The sequence below is a fragment of the Tauraco erythrolophus genome, chromosome 10, assembly GCF_009769465.1.
Source record: "Tauraco erythrolophus isolate bTauEry1 chromosome 10, bTauEry1.pri, whole genome shotgun sequence".
Taxonomy (NCBI): Eukaryota; Metazoa; Chordata; class Aves; order Musophagiformes; family Musophagidae; genus Tauraco; species Tauraco erythrolophus.
Window position 1 is genome coordinate 22,677,090 of NC_141474.1, and position 26,943 is coordinate 22,704,032.

Here is a 26,943-nt window from a genome sequence, read left to right on the forward strand (position 1 = left end):
GTGTTTTTTCGGTTAATAATGAGTGAACATCTAAGAAGCACTATGAACACAGCTTCCCCAGTTGCCACTCTTGGGGATGGTTCCAGCAGCACTGGTGGCTGTTGAAAGGTTATGGAGAGAGACATGCTTCCAGCTCAGTGACGGGGTGCGGAAAAAAAATGTACTGGTAGCATACATATTCTGCTAACAGAGGACTTCCATTACTGGTCACAAAATCCTTATTATATTGCACTATCAGGGTATTATGCAAACATAGTTATTTCTTTAACGCTATAAGAGAGTATACATGAGTCATTTGGTAATTATGTGCCAAATTATGTCTGTTCTTAAATTCAGCTAATACTAAGTATAAAGCGTTTAAAATTACAGTGCAGTTCTTGGAAGATTGTCATTATCACTGTATTGAATTTTGTGTACACGTGTGTGAGTTTTATGGCTGGTAATAACAGATGCAAGAGATGCCTTAGAATAATAGTGATTAGTAGTGTGACATGGAATTTATTTATGGTAGTACATCACCCAAGAGATACTTGGTTGAGTTTTTAGATATCCTAGATAATTGTATCTTACTGATTTCTAACTGTTTCTGTCCACTTTCTCTGGATGTGAAATGAAGTCCTTTACAAGACATATTGAAACTGAGAGGAGAAAAAAAAAAAAAGACAGGGAGGAGGGGGAAACTCATTTTAAATGTTGGTGATTATATCATAAAATGCAGCTATGGAACATACCTAATCGCGATGTGACTGTTGCCTATATCTGGCTGTGAGCATAAGAGAAAGCTGTAGAAACTATGGCTGATACAGATATCATTAGAAAGGAAATTCCACCTACTGAGGAAATCCCAGCATCTTTTTAGTATGCCAAATGAATATGCAACCTGCACATGGTAACAAACTGGTCTCAGTAAAGCTAGTGTACTATAAATTGGAACAGGGAATAATTAATGTGTTAATGCATCTTGTGCCTACTGTGCTCATCTAGTAATCAGATTATTTTGATAAATGTCATCAGAATTGTACAAAAGAATAATTATATAATAAAGCTAACTTCACCATAAATTTGAAAAGAAATAAAATTGCTGAAATTAAGTGAAGCAAATTGTAGATTATTTATTCTCACTGGTAATTGTCCTTGTGAAATAAAAGGATAATTTTTACGTATGCTTCTTTTCAAACTGAATTGAAAATAATAGGAGAAGAAATCAATATAATCAGAAATAACAACAATATACACGTTATTCATCTACCCAAGTCAAAAAACATAATGTGTTTCTGGTTAGAAAACCTGAAATGAAGGAGCACTTCCATATCCATAATATATGACCAAAAGGTGAATTATTATTCTTGAGGCAAATGGGTATTGAATGCAACCCATCTCCACATAAACTAATACAAAATCATTCTGAGGGTCGAATTCTATGAAATAGTAATTTTCTTAGTTTGTAAAGCCTTTCTATTTTTTCTCATATTACTGATATTGCATAAGAGGATGACAGTATTCAAGGTGAATTAATTTTACCAGAAGTTGTTTCAATAGCCTGCTCTACTGAACTGGACCAAAGTCCAGCACGACCCTGCCTGTATACGTTGTAAAGTTAGTGGCCAGAATAAGGTAACCGTATTCAAGCAAAACTTGAGTCCAGGAATGCTAGCTTTTGGACGTAATTTAGTGAGGGAAGTAGTTAATCTGTTGGCTGCGAGTAGCTTGGTGTGGTTTTATGTTTTTAATGCTCAGTCCTGGATGAGTGTTGTGTAACCGTTTTATCAGCTCAGTCTTATAGAATCCCTGTGTTTGAGTTACTTTTCATGAGTAAGGTGGGAAGTACTCATGAGAGGCACTTCCTATCTGGCATGGAAAAAGATGACATTACCCTGTGGAAAATACCAAGAGAGCATCTCCTTTGCATTAATTCAAGGAAAAGCAAAACTTCAAGAACAAATCTGCATTGAAGAATTTACCCCTAAACTTACATGTTCTTGGAAAAATAGATTTAAATAGAATCTTACAAAGAGTGTTTGGAATTGGCTCAAGTCTTTGCACATACTTCATCTGTTTGTTGGCATATGCAGCTTGTTTCCTGTAAGTTATAGACTGACTTGATAACAGACTATGTGCTAATCTTAGGAAATATTTTATTAAAGTGGCAAGAAATATTTTTTTTTTTCTGAGATAAGGAGATTTGAACTGATGTTGCAGTGGTAGTGCAGAAAATAACTCAGTTCTTATTTTGTTTAGTTGTGTCCTGCTTAGTCTACGTGAAACAACAGTGATTAACTTTGTTTAAAAAAAGTTATCAGATAAGGTGTTTTGTTCCTTATGCATTACTGTTTTTAAAAATTGCTTTTTCTTACATTTACTCGTGCATTAATTAGTATATTTTACCTAAATAATATTCAGATTAAAAGAAAGAAATGTACTCATACATTTAAAACTAAAGCCTTTAAAAAAAAAAAACCACTTCAATTGCTAGTTTTCAGAATTTAGCAAAACTTACCATTTTTCCAGTTACTACTGTGAAATACCAGGATTCTCATCTGGTACAGTATACAGCACCTTAGTCAAGGAACTATTGTTATAGAGCAGATAAGATTAAAAAAAGTCATTGAGTTTGATGAAAACCTGCATGAACAGTGGGGAAAAAAGCCAAAGTTACCATAGCAACCACCAGTGCTTTAGACAGAAGCTAAGTAAAAAGGGGAGAAATGTAACTGAAAATATGAGGGCCTTTTCATAAAGCATTAAAAAAATAAAAATAAAATTTTAAGACAGATATGATATAATACTTAGCGTTTATCACTTAGAAATCCCTGATAAGTAGTGGATTGTCTTTAAAACAAAAATAAGGACCACTATTAATGAAGTTTTATTCTAGGAGTCTGTTAGACCCTATTAAGGAGATACTTCTGTGAATTTGGTGAAAAACGGGTGAAAGTTTTATGAGGTGGGTTTTTTTTCCATATTTTCTTCTCTGCAGATGATTTTCTGAGTAACTGCAGTCTTAACTGTGTGGTAGAACAGGCTCTGAAAATGCCTTTCACGGTATAAACACGACCAAAAGTCTTCCTAATAAACATGGTCCCACAGTGGGAGGATACTGCAAGTTCTTCATGGAATGGTACTTTGGGTCAACTGACCGCGTAGCACTCCTTTCAAGCACAGGAGTGGCAAAGGCAGCTTGAAAATTCTTTGATGTCAGACTTTCAAGAGCAAGCCGTGTTGGTACGGTTAGGGGCGCGAGTTACCCGTACGTAACAGGCTTGCGTAGAACGACGCCTACAGTCAGTTGTCTGAGCCTGTGTTCTCATGTCCGCGATTCACTTAAAGGCTGAGCTTTGATACTCTTTTTTGTCTTTTTGAATGGAGTCAGCGTTCTGCAGCGATTTGATATTGGGTATGAAGTCTGCTGTTTTGCCTATGTATTGCTTCACAGTTGTGCAGAATTAGGTTTTATGTGGGTGAACATCAAACGTACACAGGATAAAATTGCAAGCATTGTTTCTTTTCTACTTCCTATGCAGCTGTTAAGTCTTACATTTGGTCTTAGTTCTCGTGGAGCAAAATGGCCCATGTTGGAACCTTAAGCAAATAAGAAAACTATGAAAAATTCACTTTAATGTTCTATCCTGAAAGAGTGCTTTGTGTGAGTATTGAAACAATCTAAAAGTTTGAGGAAACTCAAAGGGAAACACAAACCACTTTATCCTTTCTTTAAAATACAGTCTGACTCACTTCTTGCCTTCTCTTCAAAGGGCTGTGGTGGTGTCTGCTTGCTTGCAGCACAGTTGTCCTCGGATATTGTTAGAATATGATTCCGTCGTCTAGTAGTAGATGGTACTTAACTGTCCTAGACAGTGCCATAGCCTGGAGCTTTGCCTACATGTCAGTGAAGTTGTTAATACTGTCAGTTTCTTCTGGAAAAAAAGGTGTTGTTTCTTAGTAAACAGATTTTGGTTATTTTATAAACCATTGTGAAATAAAAATGTTTTCCTCTCCTCTTCTCTCATACGGAAGTTTATAGAAGGGTAAAAAGTTTTACATTATTCCCCAAAGTCTTTTCGTGAATCCAAGTGAAACATTTGTGATTAGTTCCGTATCGTAAAGTAGGCGTAGTATTTTTTTCCCCTCTGGTATTGTAGGAGTTACAAATATATGTCTATATTGAAATGAGAACTGAAACTGATTAAGCTGAAATTGTGAAATAATGAATGTTTTAAAAAAGAAAGGTGGTGTGATTTTCTGTAAATACTTAAGTTCCCTACTCTGGAAACTTCACGTGGGAGATCTAGAAGGACTTCGTCACTGATCTCTTGTTTATTTAATTGCCTCATCTAAAAAAACATTTTATAGTGCCTTCATAGCATGATTTCTGCTCCAGATTAAAAGCAATAGACCTTTTAGTACAGCATAGGAATTTCTCCTTAGGAATTACTATGAGAAAAACGTGTTCTGGATCAGTTCAGTGTTTAAATACAAGTCATAAAGGGCATATTTAATGCATTCTTATCTATCATCAGGTTGGGGGTTGACCTGAGAAAAGAACTTTTCCAGCGTGGCTGCACTTCACATAGTAATGTTTTGTGCTGGGTCGGTGCGTTATAAAGCAGCCGGCCTATAAGCACAAACTGGAGTCGACCCACCAGGAACCTTAATGGCAAAGGCAGAGTAGGTGCTCGTTCCTGCTGCTCATTCCTTTGTCACAGGTGGCTGCTGCTCCCTGATGAGCCGCCTTTCCTGCAGTCAAAGCCCGTTGAGCTGTGTCAAACCTCTGCTGGAGGTTTGATCCAAAAGTCCTGTAGAAATATTCCAAATCTCAGCGTGCGGCCTGAGACACAATCCCGTAACACAATCTGTTAAGACTGTTGAGATTGTGTGGTGTGCTCTGACAAGGTACGGTTGACATGAACTTCAAATCAGAAACTCGTAAACATTACGTTGTGAAACAATTTTCTACATCATCTCTGTTAAGTTCCTGCAGAACTTAATACAAGCGAAGCAGGTATTGTTTTATAGCCTTTTTTTCCGTGCTGTTTTTATAGATATGTGGAAATGTAGAAATGCAGTGCTGTTAGTGAGAAATATTAAGCATGTTGTGAGAAAACGCGATCTGTTGCTGTCACAAGGTGGAAACACAACTCTCACTATTTTGGTAGATTGAACCAAACCCCACTAGGTGGTGCAAGCAAATAAATCACTTTGCAAAATACTTCTCTCCAGATGAATAAATTTGGGGAAAGGGTGTCACTAAATTAAAATACAGTCTTTGTTTCTTTCATTTGTCATTATGTACAATGCTTATTAAAATTTAACATTTAACTCTTAGACTGCTCTTTCCACATACAAGAAAAAAGTGCATTCTGATTTTTGCTTAGACTTGCATATCTGCCTGCCTTATAATTTAGGCTGTTATCACGATGCTATATTCATAGTTGGGGTGGTGGCTTACAGAGGAAGTAGCAGAGGACTTCCACTGTGTTTCGCTGTGCTATCAGAAGTGGCTGCTGTGAAATAATATCCTTCCTAGGGGCTTACTGAGGCACTTTCAGACTTACCTGCTTGGAGAATTCTCTTCTCAGGATCTCTCTTGTTGTGGTTTATCCTCTGCCAGTTTCATATTGGATTTGCTTACCTTTACAGCAGTATTGTGTACATACAATTAAAACTTTATTTATGAGAAAAATGGATTTCAAACATTAAGTTACAATAGTATACCATCAATTTACTGTCCTGGTAGAAGTGGAGTGAATAAGGTTCCAGTAGAAAATAATTTTTGAATTATAATGTATGAGTTTGGTCGGTGAGGGTCGATGTAGTATGTCTAATCGATCAGTGCTTCTATTATGTTTTGTTTGAAAAAAGCCTAAACTGGAAAACCACAAAACAAAACCCCAAAACTGGAAACACTCCTTCATTGTACTCCTGGAGGTGATTTTAATATAACATTATCAGCTTGTGTTGCACTGGCTTATACCGTTGTCTTGAATTCAGACTATATAACCTCTCAATAGCTCATTTTTTAACTATTTTTTTTTTCTTTTCCTCCTCCTCCTCCCCATTGTAAAGACTTCTTATGTAATGGTGGTTTTACTAAAGATGTGCTGGCTCATAGTTGGTCAACATCTTTTTATAGTCGAAAGATCAGTAGGAAAAGTATTTGAGTAACAAGAACGCCCACGTTCTTGAGATAAGCAGAAATTCCTGGGGCGTTCCACTTAGGGCAAGCCATCAGCACTGTTGTTTTCCTGTCATAGATCATATTTTACCAGAGTTGGTATGGCTCCCCTGCGGACCCCAGGCTGCCAGCTCTTCTGAGAAGGCGATGGCATTGTGGTTCTGCCATGGTGCCGAGGAAACCCCTGCCTGTGCGAAAGGGCGAGTGCTGCAGTGGAAGTGCTGCTGGCTGCTTAGCAGTCAGCTCGAGATGGCAGGTGGTGTTCTTATTGCCGTTTCCCCACTGTGTCTGTCTTTCAGGCCCTTCTCTCCCAATGAATACAGTGCATCAGGAAATACTGTATTATCACGTCTCAGTCCAGGACTCTGTAATAAGACAATAACTGCAGTCACTAAGAAGCTCTCTAGTGAAAGTTCAGACTTTACAGTGCAGTATATTTACTGAAATGGAAATTCTTCATTTCAAAGTGGCTTTTATATTCATCGGTGGGGATGGGTGTGTTTGCCGCATTTATCCTAGGCTTGATAAATGCAGCAGAAGGAGGTTTTTGGTTTGTGTGTGGGTTTTTGTTTTCGTTTGGGATGTTTTGGGTTTTTTTTAGGAAATAAGGCAGGGAGACATTAAAGTATAAAAAGCCTATGACTATGAAATCTCAGTTGACCAGCAGCCATAAAGAATAAATATACTAGCCACAAAGAGTCAAGACATATTCAAGAGTTTTACAGTAAGATTTTTGTTAGAATGTATAGCCTCTATAGGGTAGACATAGAAAAATTACTGCCGAAATATTAGACTTAAAATGCAGAACGAAAATATTTTTTCTTAGTTTTATTGGGTGGAGGACTGGCATACTCGATTGCCATCGTATCCTTTTGGTTATCATTAACTCCAAAACCAGAGTAGAATTATATGATGACAAAAGTAGAAGGGCTTCATAGTATTTATGTTAAAATACTTAGATATTTCTGCTGAAAAAAAATCAATGTCTATTGTTATGGTTACTTATATTGCAGTAGTGTGTGGGAGTCCTGTTCATGAATGAGGATCCACTGTAGCTAAGCAATGAACATGTGCAAGAAAGAGATACACTTGCCACCATGGTGCTTACCTTCAAAGTACTCGTTACAATTTTGGTGACAGGTGCGTTGAATGTTCATGAAAACATGAGTGCAAATCGATTTAAAAATCAAGTTTGTTTCACACAAAACATTTAAAATTTGAAATTAAAAGGTGCAGGACAGAATATAAACTTTTTATTAGACCGCATATTTGATAATATGTAGCATGCAAAATTTTGTGGAAATAAATCTTCTTTTGACTATCACGTCTTTGTGCTTCCCTCACGTTGCATTTTTTTTCTTGAGCACATCACTATGCAGTTGGAGTTCTTCCATTTTTTCTATAACTGTTAGTTATTCCATATGCAGGTTGTGAAAGAGAAATCTGGCCTCGTTATCTGTACTAAATGAACCAAGAAACTTTTCTTACCTCATTTTCATAGTTATCTTTTATGTATATATGTATACACACACAAACGCATATATATTTGTATATAGGATTGTGAAGGAACTTGGCAGCATTGGAGATTTTATTCTTTTACATAAGATGTATTGAGAGGCTGAAGTTTTAAAGGCTGAATGACAGATTGGCAATGCGATGTTTTCTGCTTTACACAGTCTCTTGCTGGTAGTATCTACTGATAATGTATACTTAACATTCTGATTTACTGATACAATGGCCTATGGATTGTAAACATTAGCAGGAAATTACTTTAAATAATGGTAGAAGCTACCGCTGAAATGAGATAAAGACTGAGATTAGGTTAATAATAATAGGGCATCAATCTTGGCTAAAATTGCAAATAATTTTTATGTAAACCCTTACATTTGTTTAAAGAAAACCAACATGAACAATCCTCTGACAAAAGAGTAGATTTTTTTTTTTATTTTTTGTGTTTTGTTTTTGTTTTGGAAAGTAAAACTCATTTAACGTATATACTCTACTGCCATAAGACAGTCGTAGAAAGTCATGGTCAAGTTAATAACATTTGGGCATGTTCTGACTGAATACTGAAGGTTTAATTTTAAAAGTTGAAGTCCCATTTTAAAAAATAACTAATATTGGTCTTTTTTTTGACATTTTTGTTAGCATATTTTTACTGACTGAGAACTTTTTTTTTTTTTTGGACTGTGGGCAAGGTCCAACCCCTATAGGTGTTCTTGAAAAACCTTCTTAATTTTTTAGGAACTAAATGTTTCACAGAAGTAGCTTTTGCTTTATTACATTATAAAGAAGATCTTTGATGATTGCTTAAACGCTGCTTAGCATTTACCATGTTGATGATTAAGATGTTGCAAAATTCACATCAACGTATGGAAATAAGCTGAAACTTCTGTAAAAAAGATTTTTTGTATTAAGTAGTTTTAGCTTTTTACTCTTGCGGTAGGACAAAACACTACAGAGAATATAAGGTAACAGAAGGAAAGATGAGGACGGACATGCCTGTAGCCCAGAGAGTACTTCTGTTCCTGCTTTAGCCTTGTCCCTTGGAGACTGCAGAGAGAAAGGGAGCTGATAGCTTGTGGCATGCTCAGAGCTACTGCATCTGTCCCTTCCCAGCAAGAAGAGGGTGAGGTAATCAGAAATCTGGACTTGGCAGGTTTCCGAAATGCCAGATTTCATGTCAGGTATTTGGTTTAGAAATCACCTTGGAACGTTAGAAATCTGGCTTGTCCAGCCTACTGTTTGGCTTTGCAACCAGGAATAACTTGCAAATCCAGGCATATGTCTTGTACAGGTATAGCTGGCAGATGCTGGAATTACTGCAGCATTCAGTTGAGTGGAAGGAGATAGTGTCCCTCTCTGTCCCACAGACCTCAGACCTAGTGGCTTGCCTGGATAGGCAAGGGAATTCCCAAGTTTGTAGGCCTCTTGGAACGTTGGTAAGTGGTGTGGCATGTACTTGACTCAAGAGAAGTATGACTAGCCGCCACTCCTTTTGTTCTTGGGAGCGGACCACTAAAACCATTCAGGCTTAAAGGCTGTAAAGTTTGTGAAGTCACTGAACTTAATGTAGGGCACTCTGGTTAATATACAGTGGTTTGTGGTGATCAGGAGATGAGTCCTCTCTGGTCCTAATGCAGGGAAGTAAGCGAGGACAGAAATGCACACCATAAAATACCAATATGAAGAAGGATGACTGCTTTACAGGGTCAGACATTAGTAGATTCATTGTTCAACGTCAGCAGACTCAACAATCTGCAGTAGTTTGGCCTCAGTGAATATAATCTAGCTAAGTGTTTGTATTTGAACTTGAGGTTTCATCTGCCGTTAGAAAGAACAAACAAAACCAGAATCTAGACAAAAAAAGTGCACAAGTCCGCTATAAATAACAGAAAATCACGGTCCAGAAGATAAGACTGATAAAAAGCTTAAGAGCTGTGTACCTTCTGTGCAGCTTTCTGTGAAGAAAAGCCCCCCTAATGTGCTTAGCCACATAACGTTGCATAGGTACATGCATTGACAGGAGAGCTAAAGCATTTACTGCTATCTTATTGGGATGCTACTTAGTTCTGTCTTCCTTGGCCACTCAGGACCCTTAGAGTTGGCTACAGAGAGGAACAGTGCTGGTGAAGGAAAGGAAAGCAGTTGGTTAAGTTTTGTGGTATAGTGTGTTGCAGTCCTTGGTGTATCTTTGTTGTCTGCTTTATGGAAATGTGCTACTCATCGTGTTGTATCCAAAAAGATCAGATGCAACATCTAGTGTTCAGAGGAGACTTGATTGCACAGTAAACCATTTCTCAGAAGCCCAGAATGGTAATTTTTGATTAGTTTTCTGAGTGCCCAGTGTATAGCATGTTTCTCTCAAGAAAACCTGAGTCTGTTGTTGGTACCAATATATGCTCTTTTACACTTGTAGGAAGAAGTTCAATTGGTGTCTTGTCTTGTTTTTTTTGTATCAGTAGGGGCTGGAAGCTGACAAGCTGATTAGCAGCCCTACTGTGAAGGATTTGGAGGCAGTGGTGGATACCAGGTTGAATGTGAACCAACAGCATGTCGTCATCATCAATAAGGCAAGCTGCCTACTGAGCTACATGAGGAAGAATATGATTAGCAGATTGAGCAATATTGTTATTATTTCTCTTTGATGCTGGTGAAGCCCCACCTGAAATGCTGTGTCTGGCTTTTGGCCTTCCCCATCAGGAAAGATGCTGAGGCAGCGTAGAGGGGTTGCCAAGATGGTAAGGGCCTAGAGCACACAACCTGTGAGAGGTGGTTGAGAGATCTGGGCTTGCTTAGCCTTGAAAAGATGGGAAATGTAATAGCAGGCTGTAACTATTTGAAATGCAGTTACGGAGATGGTTAAGATGCATTCTGCTTTTGGTAACAAGAGGCATTGGCTGTAAGTTGCGGCTTGGGAGGTTCAGGTTGTACATTAGGAGGAGAGGGTAAAGTAGCACTAGGGCGTATTACTCAGTGAGGTTGTGGAGGTTTTGAAGACTCAGCTAGACAAAGCCATGCCTGACCTGATCTGGTGTTGGGAGATTGAACTGGAGGATCTCTGAAAGTCCATTAGAAACAACGTTTCTATAGTTCTGCGTAGTTATCAACATCGATGAATTTGAGTAAAGGGGCAAAAAAGTAAAGTAGAAAGCTTGAAATGGAAGGGATAAGGTAGAAGGTCTGAGGATGGTGTTGGGCAGAGAACAGACGTTGCCATTGCTACTTTGACAGATTCTTGTAGTGAACTAAGCAGTCTCATGAGAAATTATAGCTGAATGGTACATTACATGACTCACAAACTAAAAAAATAGAAATCTGTACTGTAGATGTAGAAATACTGTGTGTATTATAGGGTTTTTAGAAGGTGCTTGTTGAGAAGTGTAACAATATAAACAAATACAGATACGTTGTTTAATTTGAACATATGCAGGAAGGAACAGTGGTATTAAAGAAAATAAGAACTTTGCTATAAAGACTAATGATGGCCACTAAAGAATTGCTATCCTGGCACATTCCCTTGTTAATTCTTTGTTTTGAAAACATCTTCCTGCTGATTTTTGTGACGTTCTCTGTGCTGGCAGGTGGTATTGAATTGGTCTGCGTAAAGATTAGGCATTGCTGATAAACTTTCAGTTATGAAAAATGAATAAACCTGCTTCTTCCAGCTGAAAATGTAATTCTGACATGTACTGGTAGTAGTATTTAAACTCCATGTGTGATGTGGTGGCAGGGAAGGGTTTGGTCTTTTTTCTTTGAGATTTCTGTGAAATGCAGCTGCAGGTTTCCAAACTACTGGTCACAGAGCGCTAATAACCTGTGGCTTTTTTAAGCACTCTTTTAAATGTTTTCCCATGCAATTAGGAAGGACCAGGTCCAAGGGGGAAATCTGCAGCCTCAGTTACTAGATACAGCACATACACTCTTCAAACTACATTGAACGTTTGCTCAGCTAGGTGAGCGATGTTCTTTCCTGACTGGTTTAAACCATCAGTAGAAGCTCCCCTGATATTGCTGGGTTTGTCTGTGTACACATGCCCTGAATTTGGGAAACTTGGCATAGACACTTGTTGTTCTTCCCTTCCCCAAAACCCTGCTTGCTGTGAGAATGAATTAACGTTAAGCAATGAGTGCCTACTTTTAGCCGTGGAGTCAAATGGTGATTTTCAATGATAGAGGAGAGACTTAGCTGGTCTTTTTATCTCCAGTTTTTGATTAACATTTTGTGCTTCAGCAGCATTATCATGTTGAAGTTTAAATTAATTCAAAAGAGATTTTTCTAATTTACCTAAAACGTGGAATATTTGAGATAACAAAATGAAGGCCTACAGGTCATGTGTTTTCCAGTAGCGGCAAAGTCAGTTCTGCTTACTTAAGCTAATATTCTCTTTAATTCCTTTCCTGTGTCTTGCCTAAGTATAAAAATAGGAGTAGGAAGAACAGAGACTCCCTTCAGCAACTAAACATATTTTGGCAAAAGTCATTGGCTAGAAAAGAGCAGTGAGACAATACTGGTCAACCTGTGTTAAAACACACTACAGACTTCTGTTACCTCTTTTTAGGATCTTGGAATAGTTAAGAATATTTGGCTCGACAAAATCTGAAATTCTTTAGATAAGAAATCATGTGTGGATCACAGAAAGGTAGAGAAAACATTTGTTACAGTCTAGTTCTATTCAGCTTATGAAGCAACAGAGTATAACTCAATGTGTCCGGCAGACTGTAGGAACACCAGCAGACCTGTTTATGGTCAGGTCCAACAGGAATCACTGTGCATCCAGAGACTTAAGGTGTTTTTTAATCTCCAGGCATAAGTCTATATGACTAGTTTGGGTCAAAATCTTTCATGTTTATTTGAGAAGAAATGAATAGATTACAGAAAGTATTCTGCATTTCTAAACCATAAGATGCTTTGCTGCTTTATTCTACAGGAATATCTCTCTGAAAAGGCCAGCACATTGAAGTGAAATATTTTTTCTTTTCAGTGCGAGTCCATTGCTTCTTTCTTCAGATAATTATAAATCTGATTGTGTCTAATGTTGATTTAGTTTTTCGTTGCATCGAAGGTAATTTTTAGACTTCAATTTATTTTTTCCTTTATCTCCATATTGTACTGTTCCTTTTTTGTGTGCAATCCTCTTTTTAAGTCATCTTTAATAGTATGCCACCTGCTGTATTAGATTCTGCAAGCATCATGACGTGGAGGTCACAACATTCGTGGACCAAAGAATCTTGGTATGCTTGGCTGTACTTGTGAAATGCCTGCATGTTTCCATTGTAGATATAGCTTCCTCCTCTCCTCGTCTTTGAAAGTGCACTAATGGCCCATTCAAAGACGTGACTCTCAGACTCCACAGCAGTGAACTGCAAAATGCACATTAGCATTCTGCTAGACAGTCCCACAAGGTCGCCCAAGGTAAGCTGCCAGCTGTCCAACTTACCAAAACTCAGTTCTATGGTAGTGAATGAAATTGTTTGCATTATTAGGTGTATCAGGTTTTTAGAGGGGGACATCCACACTCACCTGAGCAAAGGTGGTGGCATGCACTGAACACTTTCTTAAGTAGCTGAAAGATTTGTTTTGACACTTTGACCCTTTAACTGAAGAAACTGATGCCATGAAGGAAATGTGAGAAAGTTCCCTGGAGTAATTAAGAGTTAGTTTCTCTTCTTTGTGATAGAAAACGCTTATAGGCAAATCATACATTCCCTTAAAAAGATAAGAAAAGAATTGGTTAGCACACTTTTTGGGGAAGAGCAGAGTTAACCATGATTTCATCTTTTCAAGCACTGGCATTTTCCATGTGCACTAGTGCTTCTGTTGTTTAAACATACCCTATTCTTAAATATGTGTGAAGTTACAATTTAGCAGATAGATCAAGTAGCTGGCGTTAATCCAAGGTCTAATTCTTAATCTTCTGTAGTATGGATACGGTAGATAAATTTCTCAATGGCCAATTTTAAAAACTATTCACTCAAACCTGACTTAGCCCATTTCAGTCTCTCTTTAATAGGAAACCTAATAACTTTTTCTGATGTGGTGTATAAAGCTCTGGCATTTTGTTTTCTTTTTATCACCAGATGCAAGTGTGCTCATGTATTTACAGTCAATAAAGCTATCAGTGCTATACACAGGTTTAGATTAAGAATTCCAACCTTTCAGTCTGGGGTGTCTGATTTAAGCCACTGCTGTGTCGTTTGCATCCTTTGGTCATACTGACTGTTCAATCAGTTGCAGTATTTCTGCTTTCATGCCACTTCTAGAAGTGGGACAGTCCGTTCCAGTATTTTCATTCATACTATTCAGAAGTCACCTGTCAAACAAACCAGACTGCACATTAGGAGCAGTGTGAATCTTGTACATCTGCAGCAAATAAAAAAGGTAATCCCCAAACCCTTTTTTCCATAATACGTTCGTGTCTCTGATACTGTCTTCTTTACCCTGTTCATACTCTGACTTTGATTTTGTGTAGCTTCCATGAGAGGTGGTTATATATTAGGACTTACCATCAAGGAACAACAGTTTCAAAGAGGTGCAATATTACCTGTGCATGGGCCGTATGCAGGAAAGAAAGCGTGAGCTGTCCAAACCATCAAATCTAGAGACTGTATAGGAAGGAAGAAATCTTGGCCTTAGTCCTGTTACCTCATATAATTAATGAATGTTTAGATTTGCCCAGAGAGCCATGTTTTATGGTTTGTCCTGTTACCTAGACTTTTCTGTCTCTTGAAATGTCTTAACAGCCACTTCTGCATGGGCAAACCAGTTAGTGATCACATGCTGCTCTTTTTTTCCTGTATTTTTGTAATACTTGCATGAGATACGTTTTATCTCTGCCCTAAAGCCACTGCAGCTATTCTGTGTAGCAGACCGTAGGCTGGATTAGCATTTGTGGCAAAACGTGCCACCTCTTGATGCTAGGGATTTATTCTTCTTTAGCACGTGTTGACTCTCCCAGGATTTTTCCCATAGGAGCACGCATGAAAATACAAATAACAAATAAGATTTTTTACTAAATATCTTGACATGTTTTACTGGATTTAGATTCACTTTCCACAGTTTCTGTTTCATGCTTACTTTCCTTCATCTAAGAGCAGTCTCAGTGGCAGTATAAAAATAACTTTTAAATTGAATTTTTCAAGATCCTCCTCTTCTGTTACCTCTTACTGCTTCCCACTTCTCTTCTGATTTTGTTTTTCTTTCTAGTCTTCTCCCTGAAAATCAAAATCTCCTTATGCTTTGCATTACCAGCTGTCAGGCATGATGCTCTATATGCTGATATGCCACTGTGTTAGCTTGCTTTGGCACTGTTGGCAGCACTCTGCTGTCATGCTCAATTGAGATGGAAAGGACCATTTCTTACTGGAAAATTAGTTCATGAAAAATTACTTTTGTTGTTGTAATGGAATTGCTTCAAAAGAAATTAAACATACAAAGAAATTTGTATTATAACAAATTAACCTTTAATTTTATGAAGATTTAAGCGTCAAATATAAATTAACTAAACAGTGAGGCCAACTGATTTTGTGAAATTGCCTCCTCAAATTGCTACATGTGATTTAAGCACAAATTCCATCAACTGAGATTTCCCCTCCACCCCTGACATAGCTGATTTTGAGCAAAAGTGAATGCCACCCTAGGCATCTGGAAATTATCTCTGGAAGGAGAGTAGTAACCAATTTACTTGCGTCCCTCTGTGAAAGGGAAAGGCAAGGTCAAGATGATTGTAATGGAGATGATCTTTCTCCTGGACTGTTCTCTTCCTCCGCCCTGCAAAAGAGGAGGAAGTAGAACATCCTCTTCTGTGTTGACCTTCTTCTACTCTCTAGTCATGACCTTCCTATCCCTTACAGTTTTTAGAAGAGGATTTGCCTTTTACGGGCAGTTCTGCCAGTCTAGAAGACCCAGTGTTAGTGGGTTACTGATCTTGGGGTTAATGTAAAATGAAGTGGCAGTTTTGCAGCAAGTTTCTTTCTCCTCAGTACTGGAGGTACTACCCTGATTCTGGCTTTTCTTTGATTCACTTGGAAAACTGCCCAAGCTAACTGACGTAATTTTCTTGAAGACAGAATTATGAGGCTGGTTCTGTGCTTGTACATTAGACAGACTGAGGTACTGCAGTCCTATGTGACGTTTAATTGTTAGCATGGTCCCTGATATGATTTTGGCTTCTGCCAGCCAAGCGCTCTCCTGGACAATGTTTGCATGTGGCTCAGTGCATAACATGTGCCTCTAGTAGCCAGTTTTGGATGCAACCTCCACTTCAGGGGAGAGAATTCAACCATGTAGTTGTGAGCTACATCACGTTGCTTGATCTTGCTGGCAGCGAGCTGTCCCTGTTCTTATTTTAAATACTATTTAAAATACAGCCTCTGTGCCCACTTGCAGAATATTTTAGGCACCAGTAACTGTTTCTGGCCTTTTCTCAGGACAGACAAGTCTTGACTCTACTCCTGCTCTTGGAGCTTTCAGAATGGATGCTGTTTCATAGAAGCCTTTCGTATGCAGTGTTTCATCCTCTGTGCTGCTTATAGGGGAGCAATTTCTTGTTGCAGCATCCAGATTCCACCTTTGTTAGAAGGAAGGACTGCACAGGGTTTCATTGGTAAGACAAAAGAAGCAAAAAGAAGTTTAGAGGAAGTTGCCTTATACCTGTTACACAAACGTTTAGACCAGTAAACGTGCTGGCTTTAGGATGTGAAAACGAGATCTATAGAGTCTTCATAGTAATATAATTCTCTTCAAAGGAGTTTCTATTGCTTATATCTGTTAAAATGAATACTCAAAGTGGTATAGCTAACTGACACAGTTATACTGGTAGAACTTAGCATACTGCACATTTTGAAGCACTGTGAACCTCTTTCTAAAATGACTGTATGTAAGTACTTGAAAACTGAGGCCTTGAAGGTACCTCTGTCATAAAGTTCAATTTCTGTCGTAGGTATCATCAGTTGATAGGAAAATTAGAATGAAAAATCAGCAAAAACTGTAATTTTCTCATGAAATTTTTGCCTTTTTTTTGGCTTAAAATACAACATAACTTCTTAGGGTAATTCCCTTTTTTTAGCTAAAAAGAATGTCATTAGTATTAGATGAGTTTAATTTCTAATGTGTCAATAGCTATGAACAGGGAATATAATAACGCTTGGTCAGAGCCATGAGTAGAAGCAGATGAGAATAACCGTAGAAGTACTCTGATAGTTGATAAAAAAAGAGACGAGAGCTAGGAATAAAGCTTTCACAAAAACCTTTGTGAAGCTGTATGTATGCTTACAAATGTAGGGGGAAAAAAAAGTAAATCAGTCGTGGTCAGTTAAGAACTTGTTGATGTTCTAGATTGGCTCAATAATCCGCATGTCCTTCTCAAAGTTAATTTTTGTGAGACAGATCTGAGCGTATGGTACTAGGAGGAGGTGGTATGTTCTTTCACTGGACAAAGTGCCATGTGCTGGCTTTAGATGATAGCACTGCAGCATCATATTAATGAAGACTACACTATTATTGTCAAATTTGAAAAAATTGTTTACTGTGTCCTGCATTTTATTTAGTAACCTCAAATGCCCAAAGTTTGTTGATACACTGCTTTATCATACCTGCTAGCTCAAGTTAATGACTTACTCCGGGTAGAGAATATACTTGGGTAATATTTCATACAGCTTTTTTGTCACGAGTTTTGAGCTTCCATGCTTTAATTTATGCAGTTTAATATAAAAGATTGAGATACACGCTCATCTAGTTGAGGAGGCTTATCTGCAGGAGAGAAGAATCAAAACTATGTTGTAGACTTGACAGCTAGTACATCATTGAGTGTATATGCAAGAAGTTCATGGCATTGAAACAAAAAAATTTAGAGAACAGTTCTGAACTGTTCTTCCAAAATACCTGTGTGCATATGTGTATACATAGTATAATATGAGTGTATATATATGCAGACGTGTATGTATATATATTGCAATGTGCACCTATCTAATCTATATAATTTATATATATAAAATGCAGTGTAATTCAATTGACTTGATATTTTTTTAGAAAGTAAATTAGAAAAACAAACAAAAAAAATTCTTTCTTGATGTATCAGCCTAATTTCAATTTAATTACTTTAAAATACATGTTTATACTATTCTCCTCTCTCTATTTTTTTAGTAAAGCTTCCTAAGGCTCAAAATTATCTTGATAATTTTTCTTTATCCTTTTAATCTTTTCACATTTGAAGAAAGGTATTTTTTTCTGCAATTGACGAGAAAAGTGTTTGACTATGCAAGGGAATACTGATTCTGTCTAGACAGAAAACATTGCCAGCATTATTTTTCTTGCCTGCTAACATTCAGTTTGTAGTAATTTTAGCTGTTACTTGCAGCTTCAAATATTTAATTTTGGGATTTGAGATACTGGGTTTTATTTTCCAGATTTGCAGTGTCCCGGTAAAGACTGTAGAGATAAGTGTTCAAGTTATCGATGAATATTTTGTTCTGTGTACAGTAGTTTCATATCTAGAACTATGACTAAGAAATGAGTTTGTGACTGGTATCCATAAATCAAGGTGTGGTGTCCACCAACAGGCTCCCAGTAGAACAGAATTAATCTCAACTTCACACTGATTGTGGGCAGCTTAATACCCAGCAGCATGTTTGCCAGTCAGGACTCCACAAAAGGTAGAAAGCAGAAAGGCAAAGAGTAGAAAGGTTCCTTCTGCGCACCGCAGCGGAGCTGCTGAGCGCACTCTAGGCTCTGATGGTTGTGCGGGACAGTAACAGCAGTATATTTCGTGTTGCAAGTACAATTTCATCATTGCCATAATATTCCAAAAACTCTAAAACCCATGTAAGTAAATGAGCTCTTTCAGTAGAACAGCTTCAGTAGTTCAGGACTTGCTTACTTAATTTTTCTTCTAGATGGGCTGTCACTATGATCTTGGAAGTATAGCCATGTTTCTTTCATTCTCTGCTTTTAAATTTCTTACACAGAAAGACTTTCATGCTTCCTCATACTCTGTTCATTACGAATTTCTGAGTATTGAGGCTCTTATTTGGAGCTTAAAAGCATTTCAAACTGTAACAGAAATTCAGAAATGGAAAAGGAAGAGACGTGCGTTTATTGTCCTCTCTTTTACCACAGCCGGTTGACTCCCAGTGCAGAGTCTAGGCCTGTAGTTTCTGGCTCTTACCTGGAAGCCGGTCAGCAGGTAAATTAACCCAGCAAGCATGTATCATTTTTGACTAGAATGGTACAAGGTAGTAATTTGTACCTGGAAAATAACATCTTGGCCACAGTTTTTGTCTGAAAGTAATTCTGCTTTAACTTCAGAGAAAGACCTTGTTTTTGTAGGGATCTTCCCCCCCCCCCCCCCCCCCCCCCCCCCTTCATTTCTTGTCATATTACTCAAACTCCTATATTCAGAAGTCTTCAGAAAGATTGAGGAATGACTGATGAAAACCTTGAATGATGCTTTGAAATTGTAGCACATGCTGTGCAGTTCCAGTAGATGAAAGCAGTATGATTGAAGGCTTTAAAACATGCTTTCATATTAATTTACTATCATTTAAATATTCTTTTAGGAGACTGCTTATGGATTCTGAATTTTCAGTTGCAACTACAGTTTATTTGAAGGTTAAAGGGATATGATGCATTTTCTTTGTGAAATATTCTACTCTTTTTGTTCAAGCTAGTTCTTTGGCTTTTTTAAAAACAGTAATACACACTACTGTGCTGGCAAAGGCACAAATGTTTGTAGTGTTGAACTTCTACCACAGCTGAGCACTGATGTGCACTTGCAGCAAAAAATTGGGAAATGGTGAATAATCCCTCTTGCCTTTTGAGATGCTCATATTTGAATTATGTTGGCAGAATTGAGTGAAGAAGCTGGTATTGTTAACAGTGCTGAATCTGCTCTGTAAATGCGTAAGACTTTCTGTGGGGATTTCAGTCCAGCTTTCGCTGGCACTTTGCCTAAAACTAAATTTAAAGGTTTTCTTAGGTTTCTGCTGCTAAATTTGTGGTTTATGTACTTTGGTCAGGGAAGAAATCCACTATGTTACACATATTTATTTATTATAAATGTATTCTTTCACTCAACTTTGTAAGAAATATAGTCAATTAAGGTCTTAAAATACACTTTTTCTTCATCTTAAGCAAAATAATCTCCCAGACACTACACTTTTTTAGAGGTAATGTACTCAAAACTCTTAAATTTCAGCAATTTAACTTGGTAAATGTACTAACTTTGATAAATGTTAACTTCATTTCTTCCCAGATTTCCAAAGGATGAGTTGGCAACAGAACCACTAAAATATGCTGAACAACTTCCTGTAGCTCAGATAATACACCAGGTATGTCTTTCTATTTTAATGATTTTCTTTGAGAGTAAACAACATCGGTAGTACTTAAAATGCTTTTCTAGGTCATACAGAATCAATGTCCTCATGCTGGAAGTATGTAAAACCAACAGACTCTTGTTCAGATGACAGCTATTAAATTATGAAAGTCTTAGTCTGAGTACAGCAATGAAAAGATACTTACTGTATGACACAGTTGACACTTCAGAGGTTGCTGTTAAAATTGTTGTGTCTACTGACATAAAAGGAAAAAAAAAATCCATTAATTTCTTTGAATTTACATCTTGACCTAACTCATATTCCCTCTCCTGAAAAAGCAGCCAAAGTATGGAATCATTATTGTGAAATAATTGTCATGCAAGTTGAGTAGGGAGAATGATCTCCCCCCCAATACAGTTCTGAATGAGGTGTTAGCACTATTTCTATTTCTAACTATAGCAGTGTCGTCATACTTTCTGCTTTGCACAGGGTTTTTTGTTTGGTAGGGTTTTTTTGTTGTTTGTTTTGCATGATAAAAAAAAACAGAGATTGAGATTTTACCTAGATTGTGGTTTCTGACTCTGTCTTTCTTTAATATCAATGCTCTCCCATTGGTTTAGGTAAATAAATGAGTGATGATGTCGATATCTGAGCTGGGATTGAAAAGCAGGCTACAGTTTTTATTATAGCATGTTGCATTTGGTTTTTTTTCCCCAATTTATGGCAAGGAGAAGGAAGAGATCTTTTCTATACAGAAGATTTTATACCCCCTGCTTACTCTTTTCTCAAAGTTCAAGGTGTGATTTTCAGTCCGTCTTGCTGATAGATTGCCCAGCCTGCTTTCACATGTCTTCTCATTCTTTGCTGTTAGTCACAGTGGGCTCTGCCTACTTTGTGGAAACACCTATGGCCAAATAACATACCTAAAACTTGTGATATGCTGTAAAATATGAGTATAGAGACTTAACATCTCCCTTCTTGGTGATGCTTTAAAGAAAGCAGAGACCCCTACTCTGTTGCAGTCCTTTAGAATTTTCTGAAAAAAAAAAAAAAATTTTTTTAAATTTTGTAGATGAGAGTCCTGCTTCAGAGATGGGTGACTATAGTTCTCCTAAGTCAGGGCTGAATAGGTCAGATTACTGTTTTCCTAATGATACCTTGGCAGTATGGAATCTTTTGAGTGATCAGGTGTACTCTGAAAAAATCAACTGAAAGTTGGGGAAGATTATGACAGTTCATCGTGGGAGACAAAATGACACAGTCCTTTCCCTGCCTTGAGATAAGGAAAACTTTCAACCTGAAAACTGAGACTCGATGTTGATCAGGGTAGCAATAAGCCAGCTAGACAATGTTAGATAAAGCCATGGTTTCAGACAGAGCGAGTTTTGAATGCCTAAAGATCAACAGGAACAAATAAAAGTCCACTAAATGTCAAAGTTGCTTACAATATCGTATTAATATTAATTATTATTCAGAAAGATCTGCAATAGCTTTTTCAGTTGGTGTTTTTAAGCAGTTGAGTCGCACACTGCAGGCAGTGCTGGTTTTGCTTTGAAGGAAACATAAACTTTATTTTAAAACTTTAAAGTGTACAGGTCTTTTCTGTGAGATGTAAACACAAGGGATTTTAAAACTTTTGGCTGAAATCTGCACCTCCGGGAAGAATCTCTGATGTGTTCAGAACATGGAAGATTGGAAATCAGGAGCAGTTTGTATGTCAGGAACTCCCTGGTGTTGTCAGAGCTTCAAATGACCCAACAGCCTGCAAATGTCACATTTAAAATTCTGTCTTCATGCCTGACTCTCAGTGTAAATGAATTAAACAGCAGAGCAGGCAGCCAGTCAATATGTTCTTAACAGTGAGAGTGAGCAATGAAACAGTTTGGGGGTTGTTTAGAATCAGTAAATAGAAACTGCATGGGATGGCTCACCTAGAGGAAAATCTCAAACAGGAAACAGAATTAACCTTTAAGATGGTTGACCAGATGAAATGTCATAGTAGTATTTTTACAACATTAGGTGGGTAATAACCACGGAGGGTTCATTTGGCTACTGTGTGTTATACTGCAATAGAACATTGCACTGTGGAAAGGCAAAAATCTGTTTTTTGTGTACTTTTATCTGTTTGTTATAACAAATTTACTAGTAGTATAGAGCTGTGGTCCACACAAAGCAGCAAAAGAGACTCAACATACCTGCAAATGTCTTTGCTATAGAGAAACACTGTAAAGTGACCGTTGTTTAGCTATCGTGTCAGGGCGTTGGGCATCATGCCCTGGTTTTGTGTGATGGTGGTGCCCTTTCTGAGCCTCTAGCAGTTGTGATCAGCTCAGCATACTCTGCAGCAGTGTCCTGGCGAATTAATGCTGCAAAGATTATAATGCATCGTTTCTGAGGGACCTACGACAGTTGGGACACGTAGTGCAAGGGCCGTGTTGAGTTTATAGGGACAAATTTTTTTTTAATTTAAGAAAAAAAAAGATTATAAGAAATAAAAAATAATGTGAGTAAAACAGTGACTAGGATTTGTGGTGTTAATCTGTGACACTTTATCCAAATGGGTGATCGCTGTGTGGGCCTTTATTGTTGGTTCTGTATCACATGCAAGATTTCTCTCATGTTGACCCATGTTTGTTTACCTCTAGGCAGAAATAAAGGTATAAGTAATGTCTATTTATAGCATAAACATACATTAAAACTACACAATGGTAGACGGGTATCCTAAACCAGTATAATGCCAAAGTATATTTTAATTATAGTTAGTAGCCAACATAGCCACTAATTCTATCTAAATTTCACTGTATATTTATTTTCCTGAACACTACTAAAAGTCTTATGTGTTTTTCTTGGGCATTTACATGTGATTTCTAACATTCCCTTCAGTATTTAATCTCTGGTATTTAAAAAAATAATACACTAATGAACAGAAATTACCTTTTGATTTCTAATCTGATTATTCCCCAACAAAGTTTCAGACTTGGTACATCCTAACCTATTTAATGAAAGGAGACCCAGAATCTGATTTAGGGATTGATCTTAAACTTTATGGTGCTAGTAATTATTTATTCTTATAGCAGTATGAAAAAAAAAATAAAAACAACAACCCTGTAAAGTTCACTGTTCCAATTCTCGGAAATGCGTTACATTTAATGCATTAGACCATGGTTAATTAAAGACAAATGTGAAGAAATGAAAATGAATAGCAGAATGAAAATGGATACTAACATTTAAGCCACTAGTTTCTAGACACAAACCAAAATCAGACACTTGGAAATAAAATAGCTTTCTTTGTTTTCAAAAACAAAAAGGAAAAACATCTGCTTTTAACGGAAGTAAAAAACCACTAGTGCTTGGTAAAAGAATTCAGTCATTAATATAAACTTCTAAAATGGCAAAAGTTAAGCTTTCAGAGGAATAATCACATAAGACAGCCTTTTTTAATGAGGTTCTTTGTGTACAGCCATGCATACAGTGCTGCTACTTAGAGTACGTTTATGAATAGGAAGGCCAAAAAAAACGAGAAAAAGGAGAGATAACTTTAGTTTTACACTTGTCTTTAGTTGAAACAGATCTGGTGAAAGAACAGGGAAACTGCATTTGCGAAGATTGTTTTCATTTATCACAAAAGATACTCATTGCTGGCGTTCCAATTCAGCAAGGTATTTTAATAAAAGTAGCTAACTGCAGTGCCAGTGCTCATGCTCTGAATGTCACTATGTGTTAATATAGTTTGCCTAACTGGGATTTAGGGTTGAAGAGACTTAAGTTGTTACAGGTGTCTTACTGATGGAAGAATGTTTTATTGATGAAAGGCACATTTCAGTGGATAAATGCTAGATCTCCTGATGATGTTATAATTGAAAACAAAATGAAGGAGCGAGTTCATACCACAATCAACTTGCATACTTATTTTAATCCATTGTAAAATATTAAGCAGATAAATTCATGTGCTATGAAAACAGTATTTCAAGAAACTAACTTCTAGCCCATAGTGATGATTGCACAATTTATTTAAAATTTGACGTGGTTTACAGTTGCACGTTTACTTTAAAATCTAGGTGTTTTCTCATGTAGGGGAACACAGGGAGGAATGTTAGATATAATTTCTAATTAAATTAGATTGAGTTTCTTTTGGAGGTATGTGTTAAGTTTATTTGTTTTGTAGAGTTTTTAACTAGTGCATTTCTGTAGCCTCTCTGTAGAAGCCTTAGGGGAAAATGCCTTCTGTAATCTCAGGAGATTACTGGGAGATGATGCTAAACCTGTTGAGTAAACATGTGTCTCTCTTCCAGGTTCTAGCTGAGCAACTCGTGAGCAGTTAGCTTTGCTGAGTGTAGACTCAAAGGACATTAGTGGGTTGCCACATCCAGTCTAGTTTGACAGTATTGACAGTAGTCCACAGTAAGGGAAATTAAATAAGAAATTTAAGAAAGAAGATGGGAGAGGGATCTCTAGAGTTATAGATGGACAGACTGGTGGTCATCAAAGATGACTGAAGAGTTGCAATTCTATATTAAGTCTTGCAAGAAGGTCTTTGTTTCCATAATTTCTGTGCTTCAGTAACAAGTTTGCCCTCCCCCCCAGTAAAATCTTTTTGCTTTGAAGATTAGTTTTTATTCATTTTTGGGACCTCATTCTCACATAGTAGAAGAGTGTTAGTTTATTGCATTTGTTGATGTTATTTCTGTTTCACGCTGATTTAATTGAGAGAGGTTTTCTTTAGCAGCATTTGACAGAAATTGTTGAAACAGTATTAAGAAAATAGAACACACCATGCTGTATAGATTTTTTGAATATTTTTTGATTATCTATAACACAACAATTTTAGCTCTCAGACTTAAATGTTTTCACAAACATTAAATTAAAGTGGTTTTATGTGCTTACAATCTTTAGTGAAATCCTCGATATGAAAATTAACCCATCACATGCTGATAGAGCCTTGAAAGTATAACTTTAAAATTCAGGGATTGCGCTGGTGCCTTCCCCCTCACCGTATAGCTGCCCTGTGGTACTTGTTACATTTCAAGGGAGGCCTCTTGCACTCAGTCTACCTCTGTTCTGATGGTAGGGTCTTGATTCCTGTTTGTGTTTTTTTATAAAACATTAGTGGTGTTCAGAACTTTGGTCAACTGTGCAAGATGTTTAATAGCACAGCAATAGCCCAGACTTTGGGATTTTTTTTTGATGCAGACAGTAATTTTGGTGTATGGATAATAACTTATTAAAAGTCTTGAAGTACTTTGATAAGTGAATCATGCATTTTACTTTGTCTTTACAGACGAAGAGGTTCAAATGCAACTTGCGATACTTAGATGTGTCAGGTTGGATGTGTAAAGTTTTAGACATGGCTATTTATACATTCTCTGAAAATCTGTTCCTGTAGCTGTGTTGAAAATAACTTCAAAGCATAGCTTGCTTTTTAACACTCTGGTCATAGTATTCAGATGGATGATGTCAAAGATATAAAATATGACCTTTCACCAAAAGGTCCAAATTTTGCTGCACCTGTTAGCGCAGACATAGGTCTTTTCAGGAATATTTTTCTTTGTCAGAACTGAATTTTTTCAGGATTATTGAAAATTGAGTTTTTTATATCCAAGATTAGAAAGTGCTTTCACTTTAGAATTCAATTGTTTTTTAACAAAATACGTTACATGGCTACCCAACCAAAAGGTTTGTGGCATGTCACCTTGCACTAGGACACCTGCCTGGTCAGATTTTACTTTTGCAGTTCTGAGCAACATACTGAAGACAGTGTTGTCACCTTACTGTCACCTTACTTACCTTGTGAACGCTTTGGAGTGTATGGAGAACAGTAGCCTATTTTGGCAGTGTTCATATCTGTCTGTTCCAGACTAGAGGTGAGAAAAGCTGTTCCTGATGCATGTTATGGAAATCTGTCAACATCCTCTTCCTCAGCAGCTGACCTAAAGTCCTTTTTGGGGCTCAGGTATTCTGACTATATTCAACTGCAGAACTAAACCCAGGTCTGCAGTACACGTCTTGCTGAACTAGCCTTTCTTCATCTAGGGCACTTGAGGTGTATAGGAGTTAGAAATTAATGTGTTTTGCCAAGATTTTTTTTTTTTCAATTCCTTTTCTGTATTAAACATATGTTTGTGAATTGTGTAACCTAGAGGTGGTTTGCCTGCATTTTATAACTCTAATGGAAGTGGTCTCAAGTGAAATAATGACTGGATGTTATCCAGTAAATAAGAACTTGCTTCTTTCCAGAGATTATATACAATATGTGAATTTAATTTCTCTCACTCTTGCATAAGTTAGAGATTATGTAATTTTTTTTTGCTTCCTTTAAATTGAATGCTACCTAGAAGAAAACTCTGTACTTAAAAAAGGAGCAAAACAAAGTTTCTGTGAGAAGCTATTACTGCATGGTTTTGCCAGCCACCAAACCAAGTATGTCGTAGAGCAGCAAAGATACTCTTGCCAACACTGTGTGCTACATGGTGCGTTATAGATGCTTTGAAGCTCACTCTCTAATATTTCTTCTAATATTAAGTTGATGAAAAAAATTGAGTAGCAGTCTTGCTGTGTGTATGAGTCACGTAATGTATGCAATGTGTACCTTTAAATCAAGAGAATGAGTGCTTAATTATTTTGATAGTACTGTTTTCTATAAATAATAAATTAAGAATGGAATAGTCCCCTGTTTCTCTGACTCACTCCGAGAAACCACGAAACACGTTCTAGACTTGGTCATCACTGGTACGGATCTTTTACTGGCAAAATGTTAAACCAGAAACATTCTTCAGGCATTTTTTCATCTAGTGAACTACTGTACAGTCACTGATGGTATTCAGGACCTTCATATGTAAGCCCATAGTCCACACAAAGAATAAGTTATCTCTCTTATTTTCTTACTCAGAAATTAAGTAGCATGCTAGCCTAATGAAATCTCATAAACAAAGTCATAACGTTCCAGAAACAGGGCATATTTC

General features: G+C 37.1%; 1 protein-coding gene across 1 annotated transcript in view; it reads left to right on the top strand.

The window, feature by feature from the left end:
• PIGK (phosphatidylinositol glycan anchor biosynthesis class K) overlaps nucleotides 1-26,943 on the top strand; it is a 68,930-nt gene that overhangs the window by 25,230 nt on the left and 16,757 nt on the right. The window contains exon 10 of the mRNA XM_086617379.1: nucleotides 19,924-19,999. Within this exon, the coding sequence (XP_086473505.1) occupies nucleotides 19,924-19,999 (76 nt within the window). The remainder of the gene's footprint in view (nucleotides 1-19,923; nucleotides 20,000-26,943) is intronic.